Source organism: Takifugu rubripes, chromosome 7 (genome assembly GCF_901000725.2).
Source record: "Takifugu rubripes chromosome 7, fTakRub1.2, whole genome shotgun sequence".
Classification (NCBI taxonomy): domain Eukaryota; kingdom Metazoa; phylum Chordata; class Actinopteri; order Tetraodontiformes; family Tetraodontidae; genus Takifugu; species Takifugu rubripes.
In genome coordinates this window covers 9,809,873-9,835,346 of record NC_042291.1, presented here as the reverse complement: position 1 = coordinate 9,835,346, position 25,474 = coordinate 9,809,873, and the positions used below count along the sequence as shown (strand labels likewise).

Below are 25,474 nucleotides of genomic sequence, written 5' to 3'. Positions count from 1 at the left end.
TATAGTTTGTAAACTAGTATCAGATATGTTTTCATTGGAAAATGCAGTAAATGTCAAAATATTTCTGCACAGGTAAGATGGCCGACCTGACAATGTTCCCAGGGTTGACCTCTATTGTCCAGGTGCACCTCAGGTTGTTGTCGTAGGGGAAGGGATAACCAGGAGACAGGATCCGCCCCGTAGACTCGCCCTTGAAACGGCCACCGCACTCGGCTAGAAAAGACACAAGAAACTCTGAGTTGCGCACCCAAAATTCTAGAAGAGGAAAGTGAGGCACAGAAACAGGAGCCAAGCTCAGTCAGTGTGTGTAAACTGAGCACTGTCGCTGCGGCTCAGCCTCCACAATAACAACTGAGGTGCAACAGTGGAAGCTCTGCCTGAAAGGCGTTCGTTTCCTGTCTGCCAGGTAATGAGGCTGCAGACGCAGAGACTTTCACAAATGCAGAACTTGTTTTGTCTCCAAGAATGCCTGTTAACGACGCCATTAATTAACTTGGAAAAATAAACCAGAATGTGTCCAGAGAAGGTAGCCGAGGCCTTGCACCACCGGGGCAGCACAAATGCTAATGACCGAGGAATATCTCGGTCCGTGCCGTCTCTCCCCTGGTTATCATTCTACTATCTGTAATACAGAACAACGGCCACGTAATGAATAGGGAAATTGCATCAGATGACCACAGTGGCGGGAAATATGCAGCACTAGAACTCTGGGCAAGTCCTTTACAGGAAGTGTAAATGTGGCTCTGGAGAAATAACTGAAAAACCCATTCACAATTCAGCTCAGACACAAAGCTCGGTATCAATATTGACCATGCAGTGATCCAGCGCTCTTTAACAGGGAATCGATAGACTGATTTAGCTTTTTTGTGATTGCATTGACCGTGCCGGTGTGCTCGACCAGAGCCTTTTCACCGGAAAAGCAGCTAATGTACGTTTCATTGAGAAAGGCGTTTAAAGTGTAATTCCGGACACGTCTACAAATTTGAGAATCATTTTTTTTTTAACCCTAATCCATCTCTGCCAGCCATGAAGACACAGAGGCTGCCTCCACCGGCTGCCAGGCTCCAGCAGTGTGCAGGTAATGGCTTCATCATTTCTCATCCTGTCAGAGCACCTTCGGAGTAAGAACCTATAGCTGAGGCATTAAATGACATTCAGGAGTCATCACACACAAACACTTAAAATGATTCCGTTGGTAAATAAAAATAACAGACTACTTGTGGATTAGAAGATCTAAAAAACCATGGTCCATTGCAAAAAATCCATTAAACGCACAGTATTAATCTTACTTTTTCCATGAAACTGGAAATTAGGGCTGTTGACAAACCAGTAAAGATCAATGATTAATAAGACGGAGTTGTATAATTTGTAAATGTGTGTTTTCAAAAAGAGTTAGGATCAGCGTCTGAGCAATTCTGACAGGGAACATCACAGATGAAAAACCAAGAGAGGCAGCCCAGACGGCCAGAATCAGGACAGATTACCTATGCAGGATGGCAGACTGTGGTCCCAAGCTCGCCTCTCCCCAGTCATGCACTTGAGTGTGCCGCTGCCGTGCAGAGTGTAACCCAGGTCACAGCCGAACGTGATGGCACTGCCAGCAAAGTGACCTTGATCGCTGACTTTAAATCCAAACTGTGGCACCCCAGGATCATCGCAGTGAGACAGCTCAAAACCTGGCAGGAGTAAAAAATAAAAAAAGAGAGCTAAAAGGTGACTTTAAAGAAAAACGACACCGTGTTGAACAAGCCGACACTTTCTCTTCGAAATACATCCCAGGGAGGTGATGCTCGTCTTCACTGTCCCAGTGAGCACAAATAAAACTTGGACCTTGAGTATCTATATATTACTTGGTGTTAAACGGTTCATTTTGGAATGAGAGAACAATTAGGTTCTCGCAATTAAACCTTCAATTGAGTGTGGCCCTTTTACTACAGCGGAGACTTTCCTCCGCTCACTTGGACCATTTTCAGAGTAAAGGAAATCAACTAAACAAAGCAAAAATCCAAACGCTCGACAACGCGACCATCTCTTAAAGTGACACTGCACCCTTCATTCTCTTCATTCTCTCGGCGAGGTCAGTGATACTAAACCAGATATTAATGTGGAAATGCAAGTGTCAAGCCTCGACATGCTCATCAGAGTCACTTCTCATGCTCAGCCTTTCAGTTCCGAGCCGTGAAAGTGTGATCAGATTTCACATTCAGACACGAGACGTATGGTGCTTTTATCTTATCCTAGCTCTCCCCTGCACCATTATGTTCATATGTCAGTGAGGTCGTTCCAGGGTGTAATGGGCTGTTGGCAGACTGATATCTGTCTTCTGTAGGAAGAGTGTGATGACGCTTCGTTGCCACGTGTTGAGCTGGAAATGCGTTGCGTGGTTTCATTTCCACCTGATATTATTCATGCTATAAACGCTTTCAGCACAAAGAAAATGCAAACCTCCAAGAAGACATTGCCTTTTCCACCCCTTTCCATTACAAATATAGATTTTATTTTATATATTTTTTGGCGTCCATAAAAGTATATGCGTTGTGCAGGTTGGTGTGCTCAGGGGTCTCCAAACCCAGTCCCGAATCTGTATCAACGATATAGATTGTTTTGTTCGACACAGTGAGAAAAGATTTTCAATAGCCTATAAGACGATATGAGATCAGTCTGTATGAACCGGAGATGATCCGGACAAGCAAAGCAATGAGCAGCTTCCTGTGAAAAGTAAAAGTTCCATATGGAGTTGAGTGTTTCATGACTGCTGGATTTGGCGCCTCTAGTAAAATGTTTGAGCAACACACACAAAAACCCAACTCCTCCATGGGGCAACTAATTACCATTGTGGCTCCGCCACATAAAAAGCAGTTATTTTTAAAAACGGTTTAAAAACGGTTCTTTTCAATGTGTCAACCTACCACCTGCCAGGAGACAAAAAGAATTTACAGTTCTCCATTGTAAGGTATAGATAAAAACACCATGAATTAGACTGCAAAATGCAGCGTCACCAAAACATCAATTCATTCATTATGTTGATAAATTAATATCTGAAAGAAAGAAAAATGAAATTAAAGAAACAAACACCCATTAATAGACCCCACTTTTATTTACTGTCCAATACGCAGAGGTACACACTCATATTAGTGCATCTACTGTATACAAACACACAATGTTTAAGCTGTTTTAACAAGGTTGCAGCTAGGCAGGCGCGAATGCTAATGCTTCAAGACGAGAGAGGAGCGAGAGGGGGAAATGATTTCACAAAGAAAGTCTCATTTTCCTGCAGGAATGCCACTGGAACACCATGCTGTGTTTAATGGATACACTGACAGTGAGAGACATAGTGAAGCAGGCAGGATGAGGGTCAATTAAATTTTTCTTTTAAATCCAGCTACATGAAGTGTTTGGCTCCTGAAGCGAGGGCAAATTCACTCATTTGGAAAAGCTTTAGGGTCCTCCGCCTCCTCCACCACCGCTCCCTCCTCCCCGAGTAATAAAATGTGACTTACTGTAGTATGTGAGCCGGAAGCCTGCCGCTGTTGCGTCCTGGTCGGAGGAAAATTCCAGCCAAAGATAGTTAGAGGTGCTGGTGAGGAAGAGACCTTGCATCGACATGCCCGTGTATGTGCCAAGGAGCTGAGCCGCCCCATCTTTACCATCATAGACCTGTTTACAGACAAACCCAACCACAATAGGCGCTGATGGTCAGGAGCTATAAACTAGAAGAAACTGGAAGCGAAAGCTAGTACAACAAACTTTAAAGCAGTTCAACTCTTTCCCTCTTGATTTTTCCCCTTTTCCAATAATTTCTCTTTTTATGTGATACACAAATGCATTGATGCACAGAGGGTATGATACAGCACTCTGTTAATTGGAGCATTAGATAAGACATCTGCATTCCAAAATGAGTGCCTCTCAGCTGTGAAGTGTGGACTGCAAAATGCATTTGCATCACATTTGTGGTGCTTAGCAAATCTGTAAAGACACCCTTGAGCAAAGCAATGAATCCCAACGGGATGGTGCTGCCGCTTCTGTTTGACCTCAGCTCGAGCTTCTGAGACAGCACATCATTGCATTCCATAATTCCCAGCTTTCTGTTATAAATAATAAGCACCTGCTCCTGTTTCAGGACCATACAAATAAAGAAATTCCACTTAATCTGAGTTAGTTTGACTGCATTCAGTCAGCAGAAAACGACGGATTCTTACCTTGAGGATGTCACCCTGTGCGAGCTGAAAGGTGCCGGCAGTGATGTTGATGCCTTTGCCTGTCTGGACCTGAATGCTGTACACACACTCGTGGCTGTTGTCATAGTTCATTGGATAGTTTGGTGACAGAAGCACGCCCTCGTTGTTGGAGACAGTGGAACCACACTCAGCTGCAGACACACAAAAGGGACATAATCAGGGTGCAAACTCAGTGTTCTATCATAAGGTGTGTTAGCGTGGCAGCTTAGTAGATACAAATATCCAAATTTTGTATTGGAACTACCTTTATCTCATCAATCTTAGAAATAATAAATGCACTACCAACTTGCTGAATCAGCAAGTAAAGATGAGTCAAAATTGGGGATCATCAGAGCAGTCCTTTAACATTAGAGGGCTAACGTGGGGGACCAGAGCCTGGGCTAAACTCTCCATCATGGAGCATAATGGGAGCACTTTAAATGACACAATGCCTCTGCTGACAGTTGATTTGATCTACTGTATGAAGTCGGGTCCTTGGATGTGCAAGTATCATGTGATTTATGCGATTTCTTCCATTCCTGAACCTGCTCTCGCAGAATCACTGTAACATCTCTGCCAGTTTATCCCTTTAATCATACTGATCATATTCTGAAAGAAGTCTATCTGTGCTAAAATAAACAAGGACTTAAATTAGTGCAATCACCTCAAACCACAAATGAGAAAGCAGAAGAAAAGTAGTTGACCACGTACCCACACACCTTGGCAGAGGGGCACTCCACATGCGGCGGCCACCTCCGAGGCACACAATCTTCTTTGCCCCCTGGAGACGATAACCCGTGTTGCAGTAGAATGTCACCGAGTCACCGATGCCAAACCTGGAGCTCGTGTGCCAGCCGAAGCGAGGCGTTCCAGGGTTCTGACAGGGTTCTAGATCATACTCTGGAAGGAGATCAACGGCCTCAAATAAACAAAAGCCCTTTTTCAGGCTAAACTTCTACAACAACATGGTTTCATGCCACAAGTATATATACAAGTGTCAAAATCCTGAACTTTAATGCCCGAATGACTAATGTCTTCTAAAAATCTAGGCCACCGTGCAGGAGGGTTTATTAGAAATGCACGAGTGGTCTTATCAATTACAGACGTGGCCACAACGTAGTCTATGGGAGGAGCACATTGCTCCCTCTGGTGTTCTTTTGAAAGTTTGTGCTTGCCAGGACGCATAACTACACAGGCCATTCTGACATTTACCGCTGGAAAATTCACTGAAAAGTCCTTCAGCATTACGGAAAACCGCCAGCAAGTAAGTGTCAAAAGTCACATAATCATTGAAAAAAGGGGTGAATTTAATCAGAGAATGTATTGATGCTAATGGCAGAGCATGCCAGGGCACAGACACACTCCCAAAAGTGAGCTGGATGAATATTCATGTCTGCATAAGTTATGCTTCACTTCAGCAAACAGCAGGCAAACATTTAACCAGAATGCTCATGGAGCAGACCAACAGCCCCTCCCTCCCTCCCCGCAGCCCCCTCTTACTGCAGTACTTGACAGTGCATCGTTTCCTCTCCTCACTCCCACCATCAACCCTGCTCACTCAACATTACCATCTGTCTCATCGTTCCATCTAACTTCCCATCTCCACATCCCCTTCCTCTCTCTCCCTCCATTATTTTTGCAGCACCACTCCTCCTTCTCCACTGTCTCCTCTGTCCTGAGGATACTGACCCACATGGCAGGCTTTGATGATTTCACCAGTCTATGTGGGCCCCCCCCCATACCTGGATGACCTCGTTGTCTCTTAATCATCCTCTCATCAGCACAGCCGGAGGCGCTGTCCACCTCGAACCTGTTCCCATTCTACCAGACAAATCCTCCTCACATGCTTCTTCATGCATCTTTTAGAGACCATTACCACTTAAGATCTCAACACTGGACACCATTTTCACTTCAGCTGTCTGCCCTTTCTCCTTAGCAGCAACACCTTCCATATTACCAGCTGCCCTTCCCCAGCTACAGCCCAACCAGGCGCTCTACAAATCTGTCAATATTTCCCCTCTCTGCCCTCGTACCCGAGAAGGAGATGTTAAATCCCTGCAGAGATATGGAGAAGTCAGAAATGAAGCGGAGCTGGGCCTTGAAGTTTCCATACAGGCCGGCGTTTACGGGGGCAGGCTTGTCTGAGCCGGTGAGTCGAGCCAGAGGCTGGGCGAAGCTGCCATTTTCTGTTATCAGAAGGTAGTCATGGTGATCCTCCAGGTGGAAGGAATGGAAGGTGAACTGGACACCTTAGAGGAGTAGAAGCAGATATGAATTACCACTCACAGATAGATGAAATACATAAAAATGTTACAGAATGTGGTCTAAAAGTTGAATTTTATGCTCTACTGTCATTGTTTGGATAGTATAAGAAGGACTCAAAGGAAGAAATCACTGTCACAATTATTCACGGTTCAATTATTCCATTGGAGCTTGTTCAAATATATTCATTCACATTTTTATTACATAGATCAGCGGGCCTTAAAGCAAGACTGGCAAAAGAATCACAGAAATTTTCACATGGAAATGAAAGTTAAGCAAAGTCTCAATTTTCAAGAGGATAAAACTGTTACTTCAGTGTAAAAATGCCATCAAGACTTTTTTCCCCCTTCAACAGCTACAATTTTGCAACGCAGTTTAAAGTCATGGCCAGTTAAATGATTAAAACTCTCATTTGTTCGAAAATGTATTATTTTATATGTCCACAAAAAAGCCAAAGAAACCAGATCAAATGAATCACAAAGGGACTGAAAGAGGATAGAAAGACATTTTTCTTGTCTTTTTTTTTGGGGGGGGGGGGGGTGAATTCCATATCAAGATAAAGTTTCCTTTTAGCTTTTGAGTGGAAACTAGCTTAACAATCATTTGATCCTGTTAAAATGTTGCTCTATTAAACATTCCCATTGGTGCAGTCTTCCAGTACAATCACCAGTATGGTACCTTCCAAAGAATCTCAAAGAAAAAGGGAGAAAGGAGAGAAGAAAGTACCTTTTCCATGGCTGACTTCAACAGTCCACGTGCAGTTTAGAGAGTTTGAATACAGCTCCGGATATCCAGGTGATAAGATGACGCCTTTAGGTCCCCTGATATCTCCACCGCATGATGCTGAATAACGGAGAGATGATGAATGATAACTGTTGCTACAAAAAAGGGAGAAAACTGCAAATGAAGCAATAAATCCTTCAACCTCCAGACAGAGGAGCAATCTGTTGATAAATTATGTATTTGCATTCTATCACATCCTGTCCTGCCATGTTTTATGACTATCTGTACGTCTGCCAACACCCATTCCCTGTTTCCCCTTGGCATCTAAATTCAAAGGCGCTGTTAGAAAACAATCAAATCTATTAAAGCGCAAGGCAAAATGGCTAAGAATGAACAAAAGACAGGGTATCCAAGAGATTAAAGAATTTGGCATCTAGCATTTCTACTAGTGGGCTTTTGCTCTGCTTCATATTTATTTGGGAAGATAGCCCAGTTCTAACAGCGTAGCGCCACCGCGCCTCGCATATATTGACAAATAATGTTGTAGCCTCATCTCATCTGAGGAATAATGAGGTAAATCTCTCCCCTCATTAGCGGCTGAAGACAGGAAGGTTAAGGTTAGATCTATCCGAGGGTTAATTGGTTGACTTGTAAACAACTCAAAATGGCGACTGTTGCCATTGTGATTCAGCTGGAAGTTTGTTGTCACCCAACTACAACCTTTGTGAGCTTTAACAAGCTTTAAGGACTGCGACGTGTACACATATTCTCAAAGTGATAAATGTCGGATGATGTTTTGGAGGATCACCGAGATGGAAGGCTGGACGGCTGCACGCGCAGCCCTTCTATCCTCTCCCCTTGCACCCATGGGCCCTGAAGTGAGCATTACACATCAAGGCCCAAAATCATTACCCACCAACAAAATGATAGCAAATATTACATTAAGGATCCAAAATGATATATCATTAAATGTGGGTGAGCATGCTTTGCAGACAATCTAACGCCATAGGCAGGCAGCCAAGGCGTTTGGCACCAGTCTGGCACACCTAGGCACAGAAAGACCAGTGATATTCCAGAACCATTCCGCTGCTATTGCAGTATCTTCATCTCTATGTGTTCTGCTCATTACATTCTTTTAATGGATTCATTTGGAACAAACACACATCGTTTCCGTCACCACCGTGCACTGGTATAACTGGCCAAAGCCATCCAAGGCATCTATTTTTCCATCTGGGAGTCTGATCATGACTGAGCTTCGAAAGCGGAGACACACGACCTGACGTTCGTCTTACACACCGTCGCAAGAAGGCAGCGGGTGGCTCCAGAAGTGGTTCTTCTCACAAACCAGTGGCTCCTCGTGGCTCAGTCTGTATCCGGGGTCACACTGGAAGGACACGGTGGAGCCGATGGACAGGTCGTTGTTCGACCTCGCCCCGTTGACCGGAATACCGGGATCCATGCAGGAGTATGTGTCCAATGTGACCACTGCAGGAATGTCAAAGTACAGAGAACTTCCTGAACAGGTTTTGAGCAACCAAAGAAATCAAAGTCTGTTATGATGCAAAACAACGTTGTGAAAACTACATTCAGGAGATCTTTACAGGCCTGTGTTTAGCTTACAAGTGCACATTAACAGCATTCAGGATACAGTTGTGACTTCATACTACAGTTCAAACTACAACCTCCTGAATTTTTACTGTTTGTTGGCTCATAATTAAAAATCAATATGCAAAAAAACAGGATTTTACAAAGATATATGAAAGCCACACAACCGTCATTCCACAGGAAATGGCAGCTCTAATTTACCAGCAGAATAAAATTCTAGGCCAAATTCCAATAAATTGAGAGAACCTTTGAAGTTATTATATTCGCTAAAAATGTACGTCTCAGGTCACACAGATAATAAAGGAAGAAAGAAGTTTTTTAAGCAAAGGAGTGACTTTTGGAACTAAAAACTGAATACGCACACATGCCTATTTAAAAATGGGGGGAAATGACCCATTTTTAGACAATATTCAAGTCTGCTGAGGCAGAGTTGAGGATAACAACTCAGTTATCCTGGCTTCTGCAATCTTTGTATGTCAGTATGAAGACTGATGCCATGACAGCTCCCTCTGAGCAATGTCAGAACATCTTAATGTCCTCTATTGACTGGTTCAAGTACGCAGCACAAATATAAACCTTCCATGGGGGCAATGATGTGTCAATCAGGGATGGTTTTGTTTTTAATGTGTTGTTGGAGCAACTAAAGAGGCCTGCTGTCCATCTTTAAGACCAAGTAGTTTTTTTCTTCTCAGGAAAACACTGACAAAGTTCATCATGTCTCTCAGTTTGAAAAGATCATTTCATGTCTCATGTTTTCCGTTGGAAGAAGGAAAATGTCCTTCCTGCATTCCAAAGCATTGGATTCTTGAGGAGAAATGGGGGCATTTATATCCATAGAACATACTGAGAATGCAGCAAACTCAGGCCTGGCAGTGAAAAAGCCTGATTGGACTTCGTGGACCAGCTTGTGACGCTCATCTAGGTCATTGCAACAGTTGCGGCATCGCTAGTGATGTCGGAAATGAAACTTTCTTTTTGTGACTGGGACTGCTACCAAATATTGTCATCTGTTGCTGAACAGTTGCAGTGTTAGCTTAATCTTAGCTCGGTCAGAATGAGACCTGTAACCTCTTCCATGTTTGCCTCCTGTCACTGAGCTAAATAGCAAATTAATTTAAAAGCTGCATGGTCCTCTAAACAAAAGGACAAAGTTCCCCAAAAGGCACTGCTAAGGAGGGGTTTTTAAATTACATTTTAATACATTCTAGTGATCAAAGAGACCTTTCTCTTGACACTGGAAGTAAACAGTGTATAGTTTACAGTGTATAGCCTACAAGCCATTGATTGCTCTCAGCAAACTGATTATTCAAATATAAAAATAATGGTCTGACCACATTGTTGTAAAACTGGGTTTGCTCTCGTTGACTAACAGTTTCAACGAGGGAACAAACAGGTCTCACCTGCCTGTGTTCGCAGCTCAGAGTGCTCATTAATCACTGTTGGAGCTCGCCTCGAGGATGCAGGAATTTGGTGAAACAAATAATTCAAAAGAAATAATGCACAAACCTATACCACTCAGAAAGAGAATTCAAGGGATACTAGCAAAACATGAGGCATACACTTGTATTGCTTTTTCATTAACTAGATCCAAGGTGCCAATTACAGGACTTTGGTTTATTCATATTATAACTCACATCTCCACCGTGTAAGGCCAATTTCACAAATGAACTAGGTTGGGCTTCCCTAAAGCATTTTAGTAATAAGACACATTTTAAATTGCAATGGAAGGAGCTAATATGATCTTACTGTTATTGCTTTTTCAGTAGCCTCATCAACAAAAGAAAAATGCACTCAAGAGTGAGCCTTAATAAGACAAAAGCACTGCGGATTACTTCCAGTCAATAATACAGACATAATAACAAAGTCTGCCTTATGAATCACATGTGAGAGACAAGGTTAATGGTGCTGGTGCAAACAAATGCTGAAGTAGATCACAGTGTGTCCACTACATGCATAATGAAGTGAGAAGCAGAAGCAGCCTTAAAAATCCCTGCAGTCCCCCTCGTTTTACCCACTCTTTTTATGTGTTTTCAATTATATATGACCTTTGAACTAAACTGATTTATTTTTCCCACTTTTGTTTGTGGTTACAAAAAGAGAAGTTTTGTGTGTGTGTGTGTGTGTGTGTGTGTGTGTGTGTGTGTGTGTGCCCTCAGGATTGCATATAATATGGCACAAAAACAGAATACAAAGGTTCAAAATCAAGAGCCTTTGATTTTGAACAGGTCTTTTCATGTCTTTGCATTAAATAGAACAATCCTTTGCAAGCAGTGCTACAAAATTCTCAAGTATCACTTTTATGTCAGCATGGGATGTAATCCAGTCAAGAACGAGAGCTCATTATAGAAAAAAGGGCATCTGTGTGCACTTCCTGTCCTCAAAACAACCTTTGTTTTTGCCAGGCAACATTTGGATTTTAACCCACATGACATGTTTTAGAAAAGTTCAGATGTGTCAATCAAACAACGCTAGCATGAATCTCACCTTCATAGAATATCTTGAAGCCACTGTTTGATCGACTGTTGTCGGTGGTGAAGAGCAGATACAGGAAGTTACTGCTGCTAAACAGGAATTGAGGGACTTGGGTTCCATTAAAGGATCCAATCATGGGTGACAGCAGATTGGGACCGTCGTGAATCTCCAGGAAGTCATAACTGAGCTCAGTTTGAAACCTTGAAAGCAAAGCAGACACAGGTAGGGGAAATGGAGATCATTATTTGTATTCCAATAAGAGGATTTGGATTCAGCCTGTAGTATCTGCCCAGAAAATTGTCTAACTTTGAGGAGATAAACATGAAGACACAGCTTTCATAAGCACTGGAACGGCTGTTGGTGCCCCAATTATTGCAACCGTAGAGGATCAATGAGCTCCGTGGACATCTGTCATAGTATAGATCTGCGGTCAGCCGAAGGCATCCACATCACACAGGTGACATCACCTTGAGTTTCATTATCACCATCAATAATGTGAAGTAATTTTCAGGGAGAGGAGGGCCACATATCTGAGAAGTCTTAATTCAAAGGAGCTTCAGGGAATGTAGCTCTTTATTTTCTTTTACGGACAGTAGTAAGGAGGCTTTGCGTATTAAATTAGAATATTTTGCATTACTTCACCAACAAAACAGAGGAGTGAATGATGTGAAGAATTGTTTGACATTTTAAAACATTTTTATCAAATAAATAAATTTAAAAAACCACACAAAATGAGGAATTTTGAGTGAATCTGTGAGAAGGTCCATTATATTTTCTTCTCCACAGCTGAGTTGTTGCAGGACTGTCATGCAAACCTGTCAAAACTGATCTTGATGGAGCTTCCTGGTTCAGCCTCGATGACCCACTCGCAGCTCAGGGAGTCTTTGTAGTAGCCTGGCCACCCCGGGGACAGAATGACACCAGACGGCCCCGAGTAGTGGCCCCCACAAGGAGCTGAGGGGTTGAAAGATCCACACAGTGATCAACAGGGGACATCTAAGAGGTGAGCAGAACTTTTTGTGTATGTCCAAAAGGCATGGACATTTTTCATATCACAGTTGTTTTCTGATTTGTTGAACTATATCTAAAATCCTCCATTTTGTCTTTCCTTTGTCAGTCTTTCCGTTGACATTTCGGCACAATAATCACATCATTATGAGCAAAGCTGGCTCCGTACCTTCACACTTGGGAATAAGGCCACTCCACATCACCTTGCCTTCCTCCAGATGGCATGTGATGGTGTCAGCTCCCTGTGTCTTGATAAAACCTTCCTCACAGACCACAGAGATGGAGCTCCCCAGCTGGAAGCTGTCTCCAAAGCGCCTGGCATTCAGTGGTATGCCCGGGTCAGGGCACTCATTACGCCCAAACGCTTGTAATAAGAAGAAACAAAACATGATCTGGTGAAGCCTGTGTGAATGAGGAATTGGGTCTTTGAGGAGTAGAGAGATAGTGAAATTGATGTAGCTCTCTGAAGGAAAGGGGGGGAAACAAAGCTAAATGAGGTCTGCTCTGTGTACCTGGGTGACAATAATCTCCGTCTTTAGACCTTGTAGTGAATTTGCCACCAAAAATCAATTATAGTTTTATGTCAGGAACAGAAATGTTACTTTACCATTTCTTTCACAGCTTGGCTTCAAAAATAGTCATTTTTACTTTTATGCTAATTCTAGTTTCACTGGTGAGTCTATTAAAGTTTTTATTTATTTAAATCAAGCCGTGTCTTACTGCTATATGTGATGTTAAAGCCACGTCCAGACATAGAGTGATCAGCCTGAAACTCCAGCTGCAGAACGTTGCTGTTGGAAGTCAGGTGTGAAGGAACTTCTGCCCCAGAGAAGCGTCCGAGCAACGTAGCTCCAGATTGGTCCCCATCTCTGATAGTCAGGAAGTCATAGGGGGGCTCCAGGTCGAAATCATTGAAGGCCAGGTGTATTCTGGTGCCAAGCTCAGAGATGATCAGCCACACACAGTTGAGGTTGTTTCCATAGCCCTCTGGGTAGTCCGGAGACAATACAGTCCCCATGGGAGCGGTGAAGTTGGAAAAGCAGGGGACTGTGACAAAAAGGTGGTGAAATATTAGCATTATCCAAAAGCATCATCAGATCCCAGCTAATGCCGTTTGTGTGGCAGCAGCAGGCCGACCATGCCACAATCTACAGGCGATACAATAACAGCAGCACCGAAACAAATTGTGAGTGCTGTACAAGGAGACGAGGAGCCAGGAGACAGCATTGCTCCCATGGGTGCTTACAAGCTGAGGGGGGTAGAGCCAAGGAGAGAATCTTCACAAATAAAAAATATGCAGCCACTGCTATATGTGAGGAGTGACCTCTGTCCCTATGGACACGCTTTACTTCAAAACTGCTTATTGGATTTATGTTAGGGATAAAGAAAAGGCACAACCCACATCGGGGACTGTTCACTATAATGATGGCATTAGACATACATTTCTGTTGTGTGAAACAGCCATAACCATTTCTCTCTTCAAAAATTAGAATAATTTAGATAATACAGGATTCTGTACTAGTGCAGCAGCTGAACTAGGGGCTAAATGTGTCTCCTAATATTAAAAACACACTCACATATGCAGATGGGGATGTTTGCTGACCACTGGTTGTTGTTCTGACAGGTTATCATCTTCTCCCCTATGAGCTCGAAGCCAACCTGGCACTCAAACCGCAGCACATCTCCATTTAAAAAGCCACTACCTTCTTTGAAGCCGTAAAGGGGTGTTCCGGGGTCACCACAACTCTCCTTGTCGATTTCTGTAGCAGGGAAATGGAAAAGGCGAGGATTAAGTCAAGTCCAACACCAGCTACGTTTTTCTCCCTTCACATTATCTACAGTAGTGCAGGTGAGGAGTAAAAGAGCCTGGTTTCAGAGCCATTTTAGGGGGGCAGAGAAGACAGACAGATGGGGGGGGGGACAGACAAAAAGAAGCAAACACAGCAGCGGGTTCTATCATCTGTGTACCTTTATAGTTGATCTTGAAGCCAATTGAGCCCACACTCTCGTCAGACTGAAGATGGAGCCACATCTGATGCGACATGCTGACGATCAAGTCTGGGACAAAACTCCCAGTTAGCCTGCAGATGACACACAATAAAGCACACTATTGAATCTCAAGGTAGTTCTCTTTTTGTGGTCGTGGAACATTTTTCATAACTCCGGTTACATAATGTATAGAATCAAATATGTAGGAGCAAAAGATTGAAAAAAGGCCAAACGGTTACAAATGTAAGTGTCCCATTGCTGAGAAAGAAACATAGAAATATAAACGCTTAATATTTCTATTAAGATTCAACCTAATTTAAAGGTCAATCACATTTCTACTTTATCAACCTCTCCTTTTAAAAATTAATTTCCCAGTCCTCCCTTTTTGAGTGATTCTTGCCTAGTTTTGCATTTTTCTATTCAACGTGTGGCCTGGAGGAGATGCTCCAGGAGCACATCCACACATTCCATGTCCAGAAGGTCACAGCCCAGAGAACATTAGATTGTTTTGCTGCCTGCTGCATCCTCCAGCCCGACCAGTTTGATAGTGGGTCAGTCATGGTCTGGACAGGCAAATCCATGAAGGATTGCAAAGGCCTTCATGTCCAAGCCAGAGGTGGCTGGAGTGTGTGACCAGGAGCTCACTGATGTCCTTAACCACGTCAGGGGACCATGACAACCATCTGTTGTCTCATCAGAAGTGTTTTCAATGGCTCTGTGGGGAGCTGAGCTAAGAGCCTGAGGGTTCCAGGTTCCAGTCCCAGTTGTGGACTGAAAATAAGGGAGTGGGCAGCTAACAGGAGAGGTTCTTGAGAGGAACCCCAAATGCTGTGAGCACAAACCCAGTAACCGCCACTAAAACTACCCACTAAAAACATTAACTGCCACTTTCCAAAACAACATATTTTTATTGTTGACATGTTTTCATTGTCGTACTTACACTTGTATAATTGTTTTTGAGTCACCGACTTCTCCTCCATCTCCGATAGTTAGAGAATCGTACCCGATCTCTAGATCAAACTCTTCAAAGTTTATTTGAATCACCTGGAGTGGAAAAAAAGACACAAATTGATTATCTGCTGAGATAGAACATCGCATTCATTGTTTCCTCAGTTGCCATTGTTTCTACTATAAATGAGCTCCTTACATTGACACTTGTCACGTGAAAATAAGTGACCCACGCTGGGATTTCACAGGGATTAATGATGAAAAGACAGAATGAAATGACTGTTGTGCTGCATCTGTTGATGGCAAACATATGATGGCTGCAACCTTAGGCCTCACAGTCTTTCCTCTGGCCAGGGGGAGGACAGATGCTGCATAATATCCGTGTCAAACAGCCATACTACAATGCACACATAAGCATAATTACCATCATAATAGTAATGGGGAGATTTTCAGTGCCAAGTCAATGGTCTGTTTGCCTACCAAAGGGCACAGTGGCACAGAGCTGTGACAGTGGCCAATCCCAGTGACTTCTAAATCAGAGTTGGAGTCGGTGAGTTATTGTTTATCATTGGATGAGACGCCCAAGGGCATGCAAATATGACAATGAAATGCCAAAATTGATACAGATGTCTAAGTGCAGTGATGTCCCTCCAGGAAAAAAAAAATAGCTTTGACTTGTTTGCTATTGGGAAATGGAGTCACATTCATTCAACTATTGGCTCAAAAGCCGGAAGTTGTACAGCTGATTGCCGAGCGGGAGCTGAAATGCAAAGTAATGCGCATTAATGAGGGCTAGTAGGAAATAAGTTGGGTTAAGATACATTTGCATACATTGTGCAATCTTCTCCCACCTTGGGAAGTACATGCATATATGCATAAAGGTGGCGTTATTGAGGGAGCGAGGGTTTACCACCCTGCAGAGAAGCAGTAGCACTTGTTTATCCAAAAATAAGCGAGGCATCACATCGAAAACAACACACTTTGCATTCCAAACACCAGATTTCTTCTAGCAATCCAAAGATTCATTAGTGGCAATAAAGTAATAACGGGATTAAATTAAAAGCAACAATAAAGAATCTATTTGATATTGCTAGTGTTGTGAATTTTCTTCTGGCGTTAGCCAAGACGTGTTGATGAGGAAGGAATCTTCGCAAACTCCGAATTGTTTACATCGATAGCTCCTTCTTATACAGTCAAGTAAACACATTCTTTTCTGATGACCTCATGCTACACAATATAGCAAACCCAATGGCATAGAGTTCAGTTAGTACCAAAAATGGGAGTAGTAGAAAGGCTTCATGCTACACATCCTCATATGGAGAACAACCAGGAGCCTACGGGCTCCAGCATCACCTCTTAGCAGCTTCTCTTAGCAATAACAAGACTTCCATTGCGATCTTACAGTAAGGCAGAAGACACAGGACACATGTGGAACATATCCTAATATGGCACCAGGCTGGCTGCTAAACACATTGCGGCCTTACAGAAGTAAAGGCATGCACAGGCTTCAGATACTACACTAGTATTTATCCATGATAGAATAAGAGAAATAACTCAGGACTATTAGCTAAAATTTATCAACTATTTTTATGACTTGAAAAATGTCCACTAAGCTAATTGTTAAAGGCGTTTTAGTGTATTAATAATAAAAAATGATTTAAACCTAGTGTAGTAAAAGAAAACACCATCGTTATTTCATTTGTGGCATGATTCGTGAGGAAATGCATCATACGTTGGCTACAGGCTAAACAAACATGTCGAGACTCAATTTTATTGAATTGACTGAAAATAAAGAAAGAAAGGATTCTGACTTTTAACGTGAAACAATTTATCCACTGGGCCCTGTAAGCCCATTGCTATTGATGTGTTTTCACCAGACATTAATATTACCTTGTTTGGATCACTGGCTGTGATGATCCACACACACTGGGAGTTACTCTCGTACTGGATCGGGAAGTTCGGAGATGTAAAAGTCCCTGAAGGTCCCTGCAGGTTTGACCCACATGTTTTCACTGCAACGACAGGAAAGAAGAAGACGATCCTTATACAAATGTGATAATATAGCAGCATACATAAAGTGCAAACTAAAACAGGAAGAGCATTTTGTAATGGAAAAACGGAGTGCTGCAACACAGGCTTTCATACATAATTAACCAAACTGAACTGGCGTCTATCTACATAGAGCCTGTGACCAGAGGCGCTGCCTTAATCAAACTGCTATATTAGGTCTTTGGAAGCATGGCTCACCCTTGCAGGCAGGTCTATGGTCGCTCCAAGCAGCAAACACTTCAGCGACGCGCTGGCAGGTAATCGTTTTGGAGCCCTGCAGCACATGGTCTTCATCACAGCTAAATTGAACTGTAGCACCGATGCTGAGGAGATACCAAATATCGTTAATACCCCCCCCAAAAAAACAAAAAAAAACAGCAGCTCATTTCTCAAAAGAGACTTGTGATGAAATATCGCGTTCATTATTTACGTGTTATTATCGACTGCGCTCTCAAATGAGCAGTGTTTATTTTCCTTTTTTACTTAATTACTCTTGGCCTCAGCAAAGCAGAGCCTCAACCTCACATTAACTACTAATTACACAGTAAGTAAGTGTTAAAAAAAGAAACAAATCGCAGTAAAAACATTTATCTTTGACATTAGCCAAATGTGACAGCTATACTCTCCGTCTTGTGCCTGGTACAAAGTGCACAGCAGTTGTCATTTTCATGCCCAGCGCTCATGTTGTGCGAGTGTCAAATAACTGGCGCCCATGGGTATGTTGGTCTTAAAAATAAGGTGCAGACAGATATATTGTTGGTGCATTGCTGTCTTGAGGCGGTTTTTGCTGCTGTTGACAACAGAAACCTGATCTGCAGTCAACAGTACAGTTTTTCTGCCTGCTATGTAATCAGCACATGCTGCAAGTCCGCCAGGAAGAGAGCAGATACGGCTCTCCCATGAATTGTAGCCTGGCTTGTGTTTTGCCCCACTTTGTGTAATTGTAGTGTGTGATCTGCATTGTAACGAGAAACCTCTTTGTGAACTAGATGTATTACTGCATTTATTTAAGAAAATCCCGAGGAGAGGAACAGATAGTGTTAGGAGCTTTGCCACCTGCAGGTTGAAATTACAGATAAACAAACCACGTTTGCAAACTGCAGCCGAGCACATTTTAGATTAGCAGGTGGAGGGTGTGGTGATCCGCGCCTGGAAGGCTCTGCGTTTCCATCGTGTGCACTTTGATATCCTACAACACACTTTAAAAGGCGGCACCACGCCGACAGGGAAACGGGCCAAAGGGCGACGTTGCCGAGTCCAACGCACCAAACCAGATGCTGCCGCGTTGCACTTGTTGTAAAAGGTTTGTTCAGGACAACCGACGTTATTTGGTAATAATAAATAATCTATCGATGCACAAGTCTGGGTGCATCATTGTAAACAAAGGACGTTGTTTTCCTTTTATAGTTTAACTAAACTAACAAGGGACATGCACTGGATACCTATACACACATTCGCTTGTGTAATTACACCTCATTTAGGTTTATTATTGTACGAGTTCAGCTCAGGCTCAATGTTGTACTCGAAATGTTTTAATCACGGCTGATTAAAACATAATGAAACAGGGAAGCACATTTTGGGGTCAGTCTGCTCTTAACCGTTCTAAATAATGAATGCGTTATTTAAGAAGCTTCAATCATTTAAATTTCAGCCAGACTGGATCAACATCGGTGTGTTGTGGGAACGCGTCAAATCAAATCAAGACGAAATAATGATTTAAAGAATTAAAATGTAAATTGAACGGCGAAATCTGCAGCCCTGAAATAGCATTGCAAATTGATGCGGAGATTGAGAGGCAGCTTTCAGCGACGTTAACAGTTTCCATGGTCACTGCAGTAATGTCACTGCAGCAAATATCATGGCACAGTCAAAGCCGAGTTGGAAATCCAGAGGAAATTCTCCAGAGGAGACAGAAGAGTTCAAGTTTTCTGCAGACAAGTTTACCCAAGCCGTGCACGTGATCGTCTGGGAATCATCGGAGTTTAAAGCCGCCGCTTAATCAAAACTACGAGAGGGAAAACTGGGACGCTGCTTCGGACGTATGACTGTAGGTGTGGAATTAAATATTTAACTGACCTCAGCAAATACAAACAGTGCAAAATAACACGTCGTCGAGTCTGTCGGTGCATTTTAGCGCCAACACAACTGACTGTTCAGGTTTTGATGTCTGGAAAAACACGTTCACTCAATTCCAACTCTCATCAGCACAAATCAGGCTCATAATAGGCCGCCTGCTGCTGGGAAACTCACCTGAAGTCTGAGCCGATCCGTTTGCCATTTTCTGGCTCCCCTGGATCGGGGCAGTAATTTGAGACCTGTTTGATTCCTCCTTCGTTCACTGAGATGGAAAAAGAACAGCCGAGACCACTGTGAGAGATACTTAAATGGTTCTGTACTTTCAGACAACACCCATGGCAGCAGGCGGGCGGGGAAGAGAAACCGAAAACCACACGACACAGAGGGAATATTACCGTTAGTAAGAGAATCTGAGGCAACAAATTCCTGTAAATTCACCCGGCCCCTCGGTGTTCACAGAAAACGCCAGTTACTTGTCAGCGCTGCGGTTAATACACACCTTTTTGTGCTATCAGGGTAGTGCTAAGTGTAAACACACCTTACTAACCTAAGCCAGGCGAAATATTAGAAAGCATATCTGGGCTTGGCAGGGACTAAGAGGATTAAATCACCTTCAAATATCAATTGGCAGAGCCGCAATAGTCGCTCAGTGAGACTCTCTGTGCATAGTAATGGCTGACACACACCAGATGACACATTATAGATAGTTTTCACATCAGCGCGGGGTTTGCCGTGGCATTGCTCTGACTCGACAGCGTCGGCGGCTCGTATCTCACAGATTAATAAGTCAACACTCGCATTCGCTGCAAGTCAAATTCATAAAATATTCGCAATTATCAGTAAGGCGTGCCGTAATATTTGCAATGAGATCTCGCCGCGCGCAGAGCTCAACCGGCCCGTTTCGGCGTACATTTTTACCAGGGACTTAATTAGCTTCCAAGTTAATTGTTGTGGTTCGTAATACAGTTAGAAATTCAATTATGTGTAGTGAATACACAACTGGCACAAAGCATCAGTTCAAAGTCTTCTCAAGGATCTACAGGATTGTTTTGGGAGAAAAAAACCCACTGCATTATTCATGTCCCTGTGCGATGCAAAATGCATGGCGGATAAGGTAATAACCTGTTATCAATTAGGCGTTTAGCACGCTGCGCTGGTTGTGCTCCATTAGTGACAGAGCTCTATGAGCAATTACAACACATTCATTTCAGTTTAGCGTGCAGAAGCCATTTGACAAGTGAGTGGTCACTCAGCCTCGACTATCACAGCGTGTGTCGATCACTGTGTGGACAAAAGTCAAATCATTATGACATTCATTGGAACAGAAAATGACTTGAGCCAAACCGGGAAAAATAAAGCCGAAATTAAAATGACTATTTTAGCCATCTGGCTGAGTTCATTTTTGTCTGGGGAAACCAGGGGAAATGGGTCACCAGAAAGAAAAAGAGACTGCACTTCTGCAATATCTAGTACTGTAGCTTACGTCCTTCACCAAATGATGTGCTAAAGAGAGACAGTAAAGAACATAAGCCCTGTGTAAATGAAAATAAACAATGAATAAGAAAAAATTAAAAGACTTACTCAAAGACAGTTTGTTAGTGTTGTCCTTCCCTGGTAATAATTTTACCCCTCTGGATTTAAGCTCTCCAGAGCTTTTCACTGGTTGAGAGCAATAGAAAGAGTTAATTAGATAAAAGAAGTTACAGTATTAGATGTGAGAAGATACAGTACAAGTGTTTCTTTCTCTGAAAAATACAAAATATAACCGCTTCCACCCTCCATAAGTCCATAAGCTCACATAAGTCTGCCCTGACAGTTCTGGGGAAAAGAAATCTGTTTTTCCCTATTAGTTGGTGTAACTCAGAGCAATTAAGGAGCAGATGAATATTGATTTGCAAGAACAACAATGGTTATACACCTCGTGATTAAAGGAGCGGACCGGTGGCAGAGAGTCTAATTAAACACAGCAGGAGCCAGAAGGCGCGCAAAACCCAGGTGATGCAAGTGACTGTCATAATTGTGGAGTACGACAACAACTGCCCGCAGCAAATAATGAGGCATCGAGCATTAAACGAAGAGAATCAGAATTTTTGAAATAACTCTACGCCTGAGCTAATGACGCAGTCGGTCAACTGCTTAATTCATAACTTGTACTGACAGAAAGGCAGCTGCAATGTCAATCTACTTAGCAACCAGATATATCCGCACCACACTGCTTAATATCACTCAGTCCCCCATTACTATAAAAATATGTAGGTATCAATCATTTTAATGACATAAAGAACTTACTACATTATAATCGACTTTATGTCCTCATTTATCGTAAGTTGCTTTATATAAAAGTCTGAGTTATGTTTTATAAATTGGTATATCATGAAGTTGCAGTTTCATATAAGGCTTGAGGCCAAGCTATAAGCTTCTACAGTGCAATATTGAATATGAAGCACTGAATATTAAGATGCCAGAGGTGGTTTTTATAAGGCCATCTATAGATGTGTATATTATACATATATACATGTATATATTGCTCAAATGTTTGATAAAGTATTTCAGAAGTAACAAGAATCAAGTGTATGTCTGAATCAAACAATGTTTTATTCACTTAAAATGTGATTATTAATGGGAGCAAATTTTCAGGCGCTGAAGCCTGAATAATTCCAGAATGAATGGGGGGGGGGGGTTATTGGGGCATGCAAATGAGGCAATCAGATCTTACCTTGGTACTGAGCTCTGAAGCCTTTGTGACGATGGTTACTCTCCGTCACGAAATGCAGCCGGAGCCAGTTTTTGTTGCTGATGATGGGCGCGGGAATATTCATTCCGCTTAGCCTGAGTTTGAGGGGCGGCAAAGAAGAGGAAACAAAAAACACAATATCAATAATGAGACAGACCTCACCACCACACTCGGCTCCTGGGACTCTGCTGTGATTGAATTTTCATTGTTGGTTTTTTCCCCATCACACCTTTCAGGCGCGATGGGGAAGTAGCTTCAACAGTACATAATCATAAAGACTTGGAAGGAGCAGGGGTAGCGCGTCCAGCTATGGCGTGTTTATCTATTTCCTGGCAATCTCCTCAGCCCATCATGCACATGGTCAATAGGATACGCTGACATTTTTAGGAAGGGCTGATGGTACAACATTTGTGGAACTTAAAATAAAACACGACAAGCAGGATTGTACGTGGATTCACTTTAGCCATTTGTCCAAGGAGATTTAAAGTCTTCATTATTACATTTTAACATTTTCTGAAGACCACATGACATTTAAGCAAAAGCAAAGCTGCGAAAAAACAGCAATGAGATGGAAAAAAAACATCTTAAAAGGAAGAAAATATCTTTCCGCATGTGAATGATGCACGTGGTTCCTTTTAATTGGAAACTATACAAAATGCTGTTGATAAACATGGGCAGGTTAAAGGTTCCTTTCTTTAATTAATATGCATAAATGCTGATTTTTTTAATCCACCTGATCCATCACAGGGGAAGATGATGGTCGCCCTTAGAGAATGCTTAAAAGGTAATTGATTTTCACAGAAAAGCTGACCTTTTCTGTCTCATTGTGTCGCTGATAAAATGCTAATGACAACAATAGACATGCAGCACAGCAGCCTTCAGGAGGCCGCGCTACTGAGAAGGGATTGCTTCTACGTCTCCTCTGGTGGAAGCAACAAATTTTTACGAAAAATCTAAAGGAAAATGGATAGTGACAATAAAGCTGTACCGGGAGGAGCACTGATGCTTCGGGGAGCACAGGAGTGATGGTACAAATTTAAGAGTGGCAGAGGTGAATATAACGCTGTCACAACGGTAAAGTATGTCACAGGAAGTGAAAGACAATTTTCCATCAATGGGAAATAAAGAGTGACACAGCAACAGACGGATGGAAAAGCAAAGATCAGCGATGAAAACCTGTGATTCAGCCCATGCGGTTAAAATTGAAGGGATGCTCTGAGGAGACGCAATTAATTCGCTCACAACTGGTTCAATTAGATTTTCAGTTTGAGAGAGATTAAGGAGCTCGATTTCTCAGAGTAAATTGTAACCGACCAGATAGGAGGAGAGGTCGGATTCTGGACTCATCAAAATACCAGTTTAACAAGTCCCAGTGTGCAGGTGGGGGAGCTGAACGTGGCCTCGAGGGCAGCGCCGCACGCTGAAATCGCTGGTGTCTCTACTTCGTTTTACAGCGGTGGGCCTCTGTGAAGCCCCTCTCAGATAATGGAATCAATTCAGATTTGTCAAATGGGAAAGGATCACTGGCCTCCCTTCTTTCCTCCCACACATAATCCATAAACAGGAACACAGGAGCTGGAAGATTATTTTATCCTTAAACACAGGAGCCAATTTAGGTCCTGAAGAGTTTCCCCCGAAGATCAATAACAGACCTCAGAAAGTTAATGTGATCAATATGTCCATTTTAACAAACTTTGCAGGGGAACCACTTCTCTTTTCACTTGTCCAGCTTCCATCTTTGCAGGGTTATTTTGGAAGGGGGCACATCCAGTGAACCACAATGGTTTAAAATCATTGCGGGTTTACAATAAGCCGCGCTGTGATGCGTCATTAGACGAGCCTGGAAAATCACTGCCTGATGGGAAGGAGGAAAAAGCACTGCATCATCAAAAGTAGGAAAATACAACTTATTTGCTGAAAATCCCAGCGCCTGTCTGCGAGGCAATTCAGACGTGATGCTCTTTGTTGACGTGTTGAAATACTGACTGACATGTAATTCCAGCTTGTTGTTTGTGCCCTTTGTGAACATGGCTTTACAATCATTAAAGGTCAGAAAAATAAGCATTCTTTCTTCTCACGCTGCTTTTCTATGAGAAAAAAACGGCTTTGACCATTTTCAGCTTGACTGAAGCACAAACTTACTTCAGCCCTTCTTAGTGTGGTGACGAAACAATCGATGATCTTGCTCCTAAAAAGGGGTTTAAGCTGCCTGAGAGACTGTTTCAGCATTAGTCATCATTTTTGGGGAGAGCCGTACTATCATGTTTGTATGCTTTACACAATGACGGTGAGTAATTAGCATCGATGCCATTAGCGCAGCATTACTCATTTCCAGTTTGTAATTACCCAGCAACGAAATGGATGATTCCTGTTTTACTCATGTTTTTCACTACATTAAACAGCCATAGTGCCAAAGGTTGTCAGGAGATAACAAGTCAGGTCACAGATTGACTCGACGTTTCTCACGAAGGCTAAGAGGAGATGTTAAATACGCAGACTTTGAAGATTCCAGCCCGTCACTCACAGCTCCAGGCCTCAAGGCTAAATTGACAGTTTGCTCATCTCTGCTCACATCTGTTTTAAACGTTTAGCTCTCAGTTGGCCTTGGAGAGCTAGAGAGACACAAAGAGACGGAGAGAAAGCAATCCAATTCCAAAGGCATGAGGGCTTCTGAAACATGGACAAGTCATGTTGTGCTGTGCTGCTTTTGCTCTTGTCTGTGAATCTCCAAATACTTCTGATTGTCTGTACTGGCCATATACAGTACACCGAGCCTTAGGCACAGTTGCATGCTTTAAGGATCGTTTTTTCAACAACCAATACAAAATCTGAACACGTTGCAACCTTAAAAAGAGACACTACCAACTTTATTCTAATACAGATATAATACACTTTTCTCCAGCCAGAAGGTGAAAAACCGGCGACATCATTATCTGTCAAACTCCAGATGAGTGCAATCGCGTCATGTGATCGACTTCCTGTGTATACAAAGAAATGCAATATATGGCAATTATGCAAATGAAGGCATGTAACAAAGGCACTTTTTAAAATATTAATACAGTAATAATCAGGGGTGGGCCGGAGTTCAGCAGCGGAGCTCGGTTTGGAGAGGCCTTATGTTCGGTCACAACACAGCTGCAACGTCCCCTTAATATGCAAAAGATTAGATGAACCCTGTCCAACGTTCCACCCTGTGCCACCTGCGGCTGCGAGGGCAGGCTGCTGTGCACGACTGCGACTGCATTTCACAGGGTAAATGATGCTCCCACCACTGGCTCAGCCATTAGAGGTAGGCTGGGACATGTGAATAATTTGTTAGCAGTTATTTACAGTTATTTGACCTTTCCTAACTCCCTTCTGGACGGAGCAGAAACAACACCTGGGTGAACCG

At 42.7% G+C, this 25,474-nt stretch overlaps 1 protein-coding gene across 5 annotated transcripts in view; it reads right to left on the bottom strand.

The window, feature by feature from the left end:
* The window catches only part of LOC101069513 (CUB and sushi domain-containing protein 3-like), a 139,408-nt gene that overhangs the window by 78,464 nt on the left and 35,470 nt on the right, over positions 1–25,474 (bottom strand). For all 5 annotated transcript variants that reach the window (XM_029838295.1, XM_029838297.1, XM_029838296.1 and 2 more), the window contains 20 exons: positions 22,066–22,178; positions 20,931–21,008; positions 19,524–19,611; positions 17,472–17,596; positions 17,115–17,236; positions 15,217–15,320; positions 14,256–14,368; positions 13,865–14,047; positions 13,008–13,334; positions 12,457–12,651; positions 12,095–12,233; positions 11,292–11,479; positions 8,499–8,687; positions 7,206–7,322; positions 6,251–6,466; positions 4,929–5,117; positions 4,200–4,369; positions 3,501–3,657; positions 1,485–1,676; positions 87–213 (listed from right to left, as the gene is read on the bottom strand). In XM_029838295.1, the coding sequence (XP_029694155.1) occupies positions 87–213; positions 1,485–1,676; positions 3,501–3,657; positions 4,200–4,369; positions 4,929–5,117; positions 6,251–6,466; positions 7,206–7,322; positions 8,499–8,687; positions 11,292–11,479; positions 12,095–12,233; positions 12,457–12,651; positions 13,008–13,334; positions 13,865–14,047; positions 14,256–14,368; positions 15,217–15,320; positions 17,115–17,236; positions 17,472–17,596; positions 19,524–19,611; positions 20,931–21,008; positions 22,066–22,178 (3,132 nt within the window). The remainder of the gene's footprint in view (positions 1–86; positions 214–1,484; positions 1,677–3,500; positions 3,658–4,199; positions 4,370–4,928; positions 5,118–6,250; positions 6,467–7,205; positions 7,323–8,498; positions 8,688–11,291; positions 11,480–12,094; positions 12,234–12,456; positions 12,652–13,007; positions 13,335–13,864; positions 14,048–14,255; positions 14,369–15,216; positions 15,321–17,114; positions 17,237–17,471; positions 17,597–19,523; positions 19,612–20,930; positions 21,009–22,065; positions 22,179–25,474) is intronic.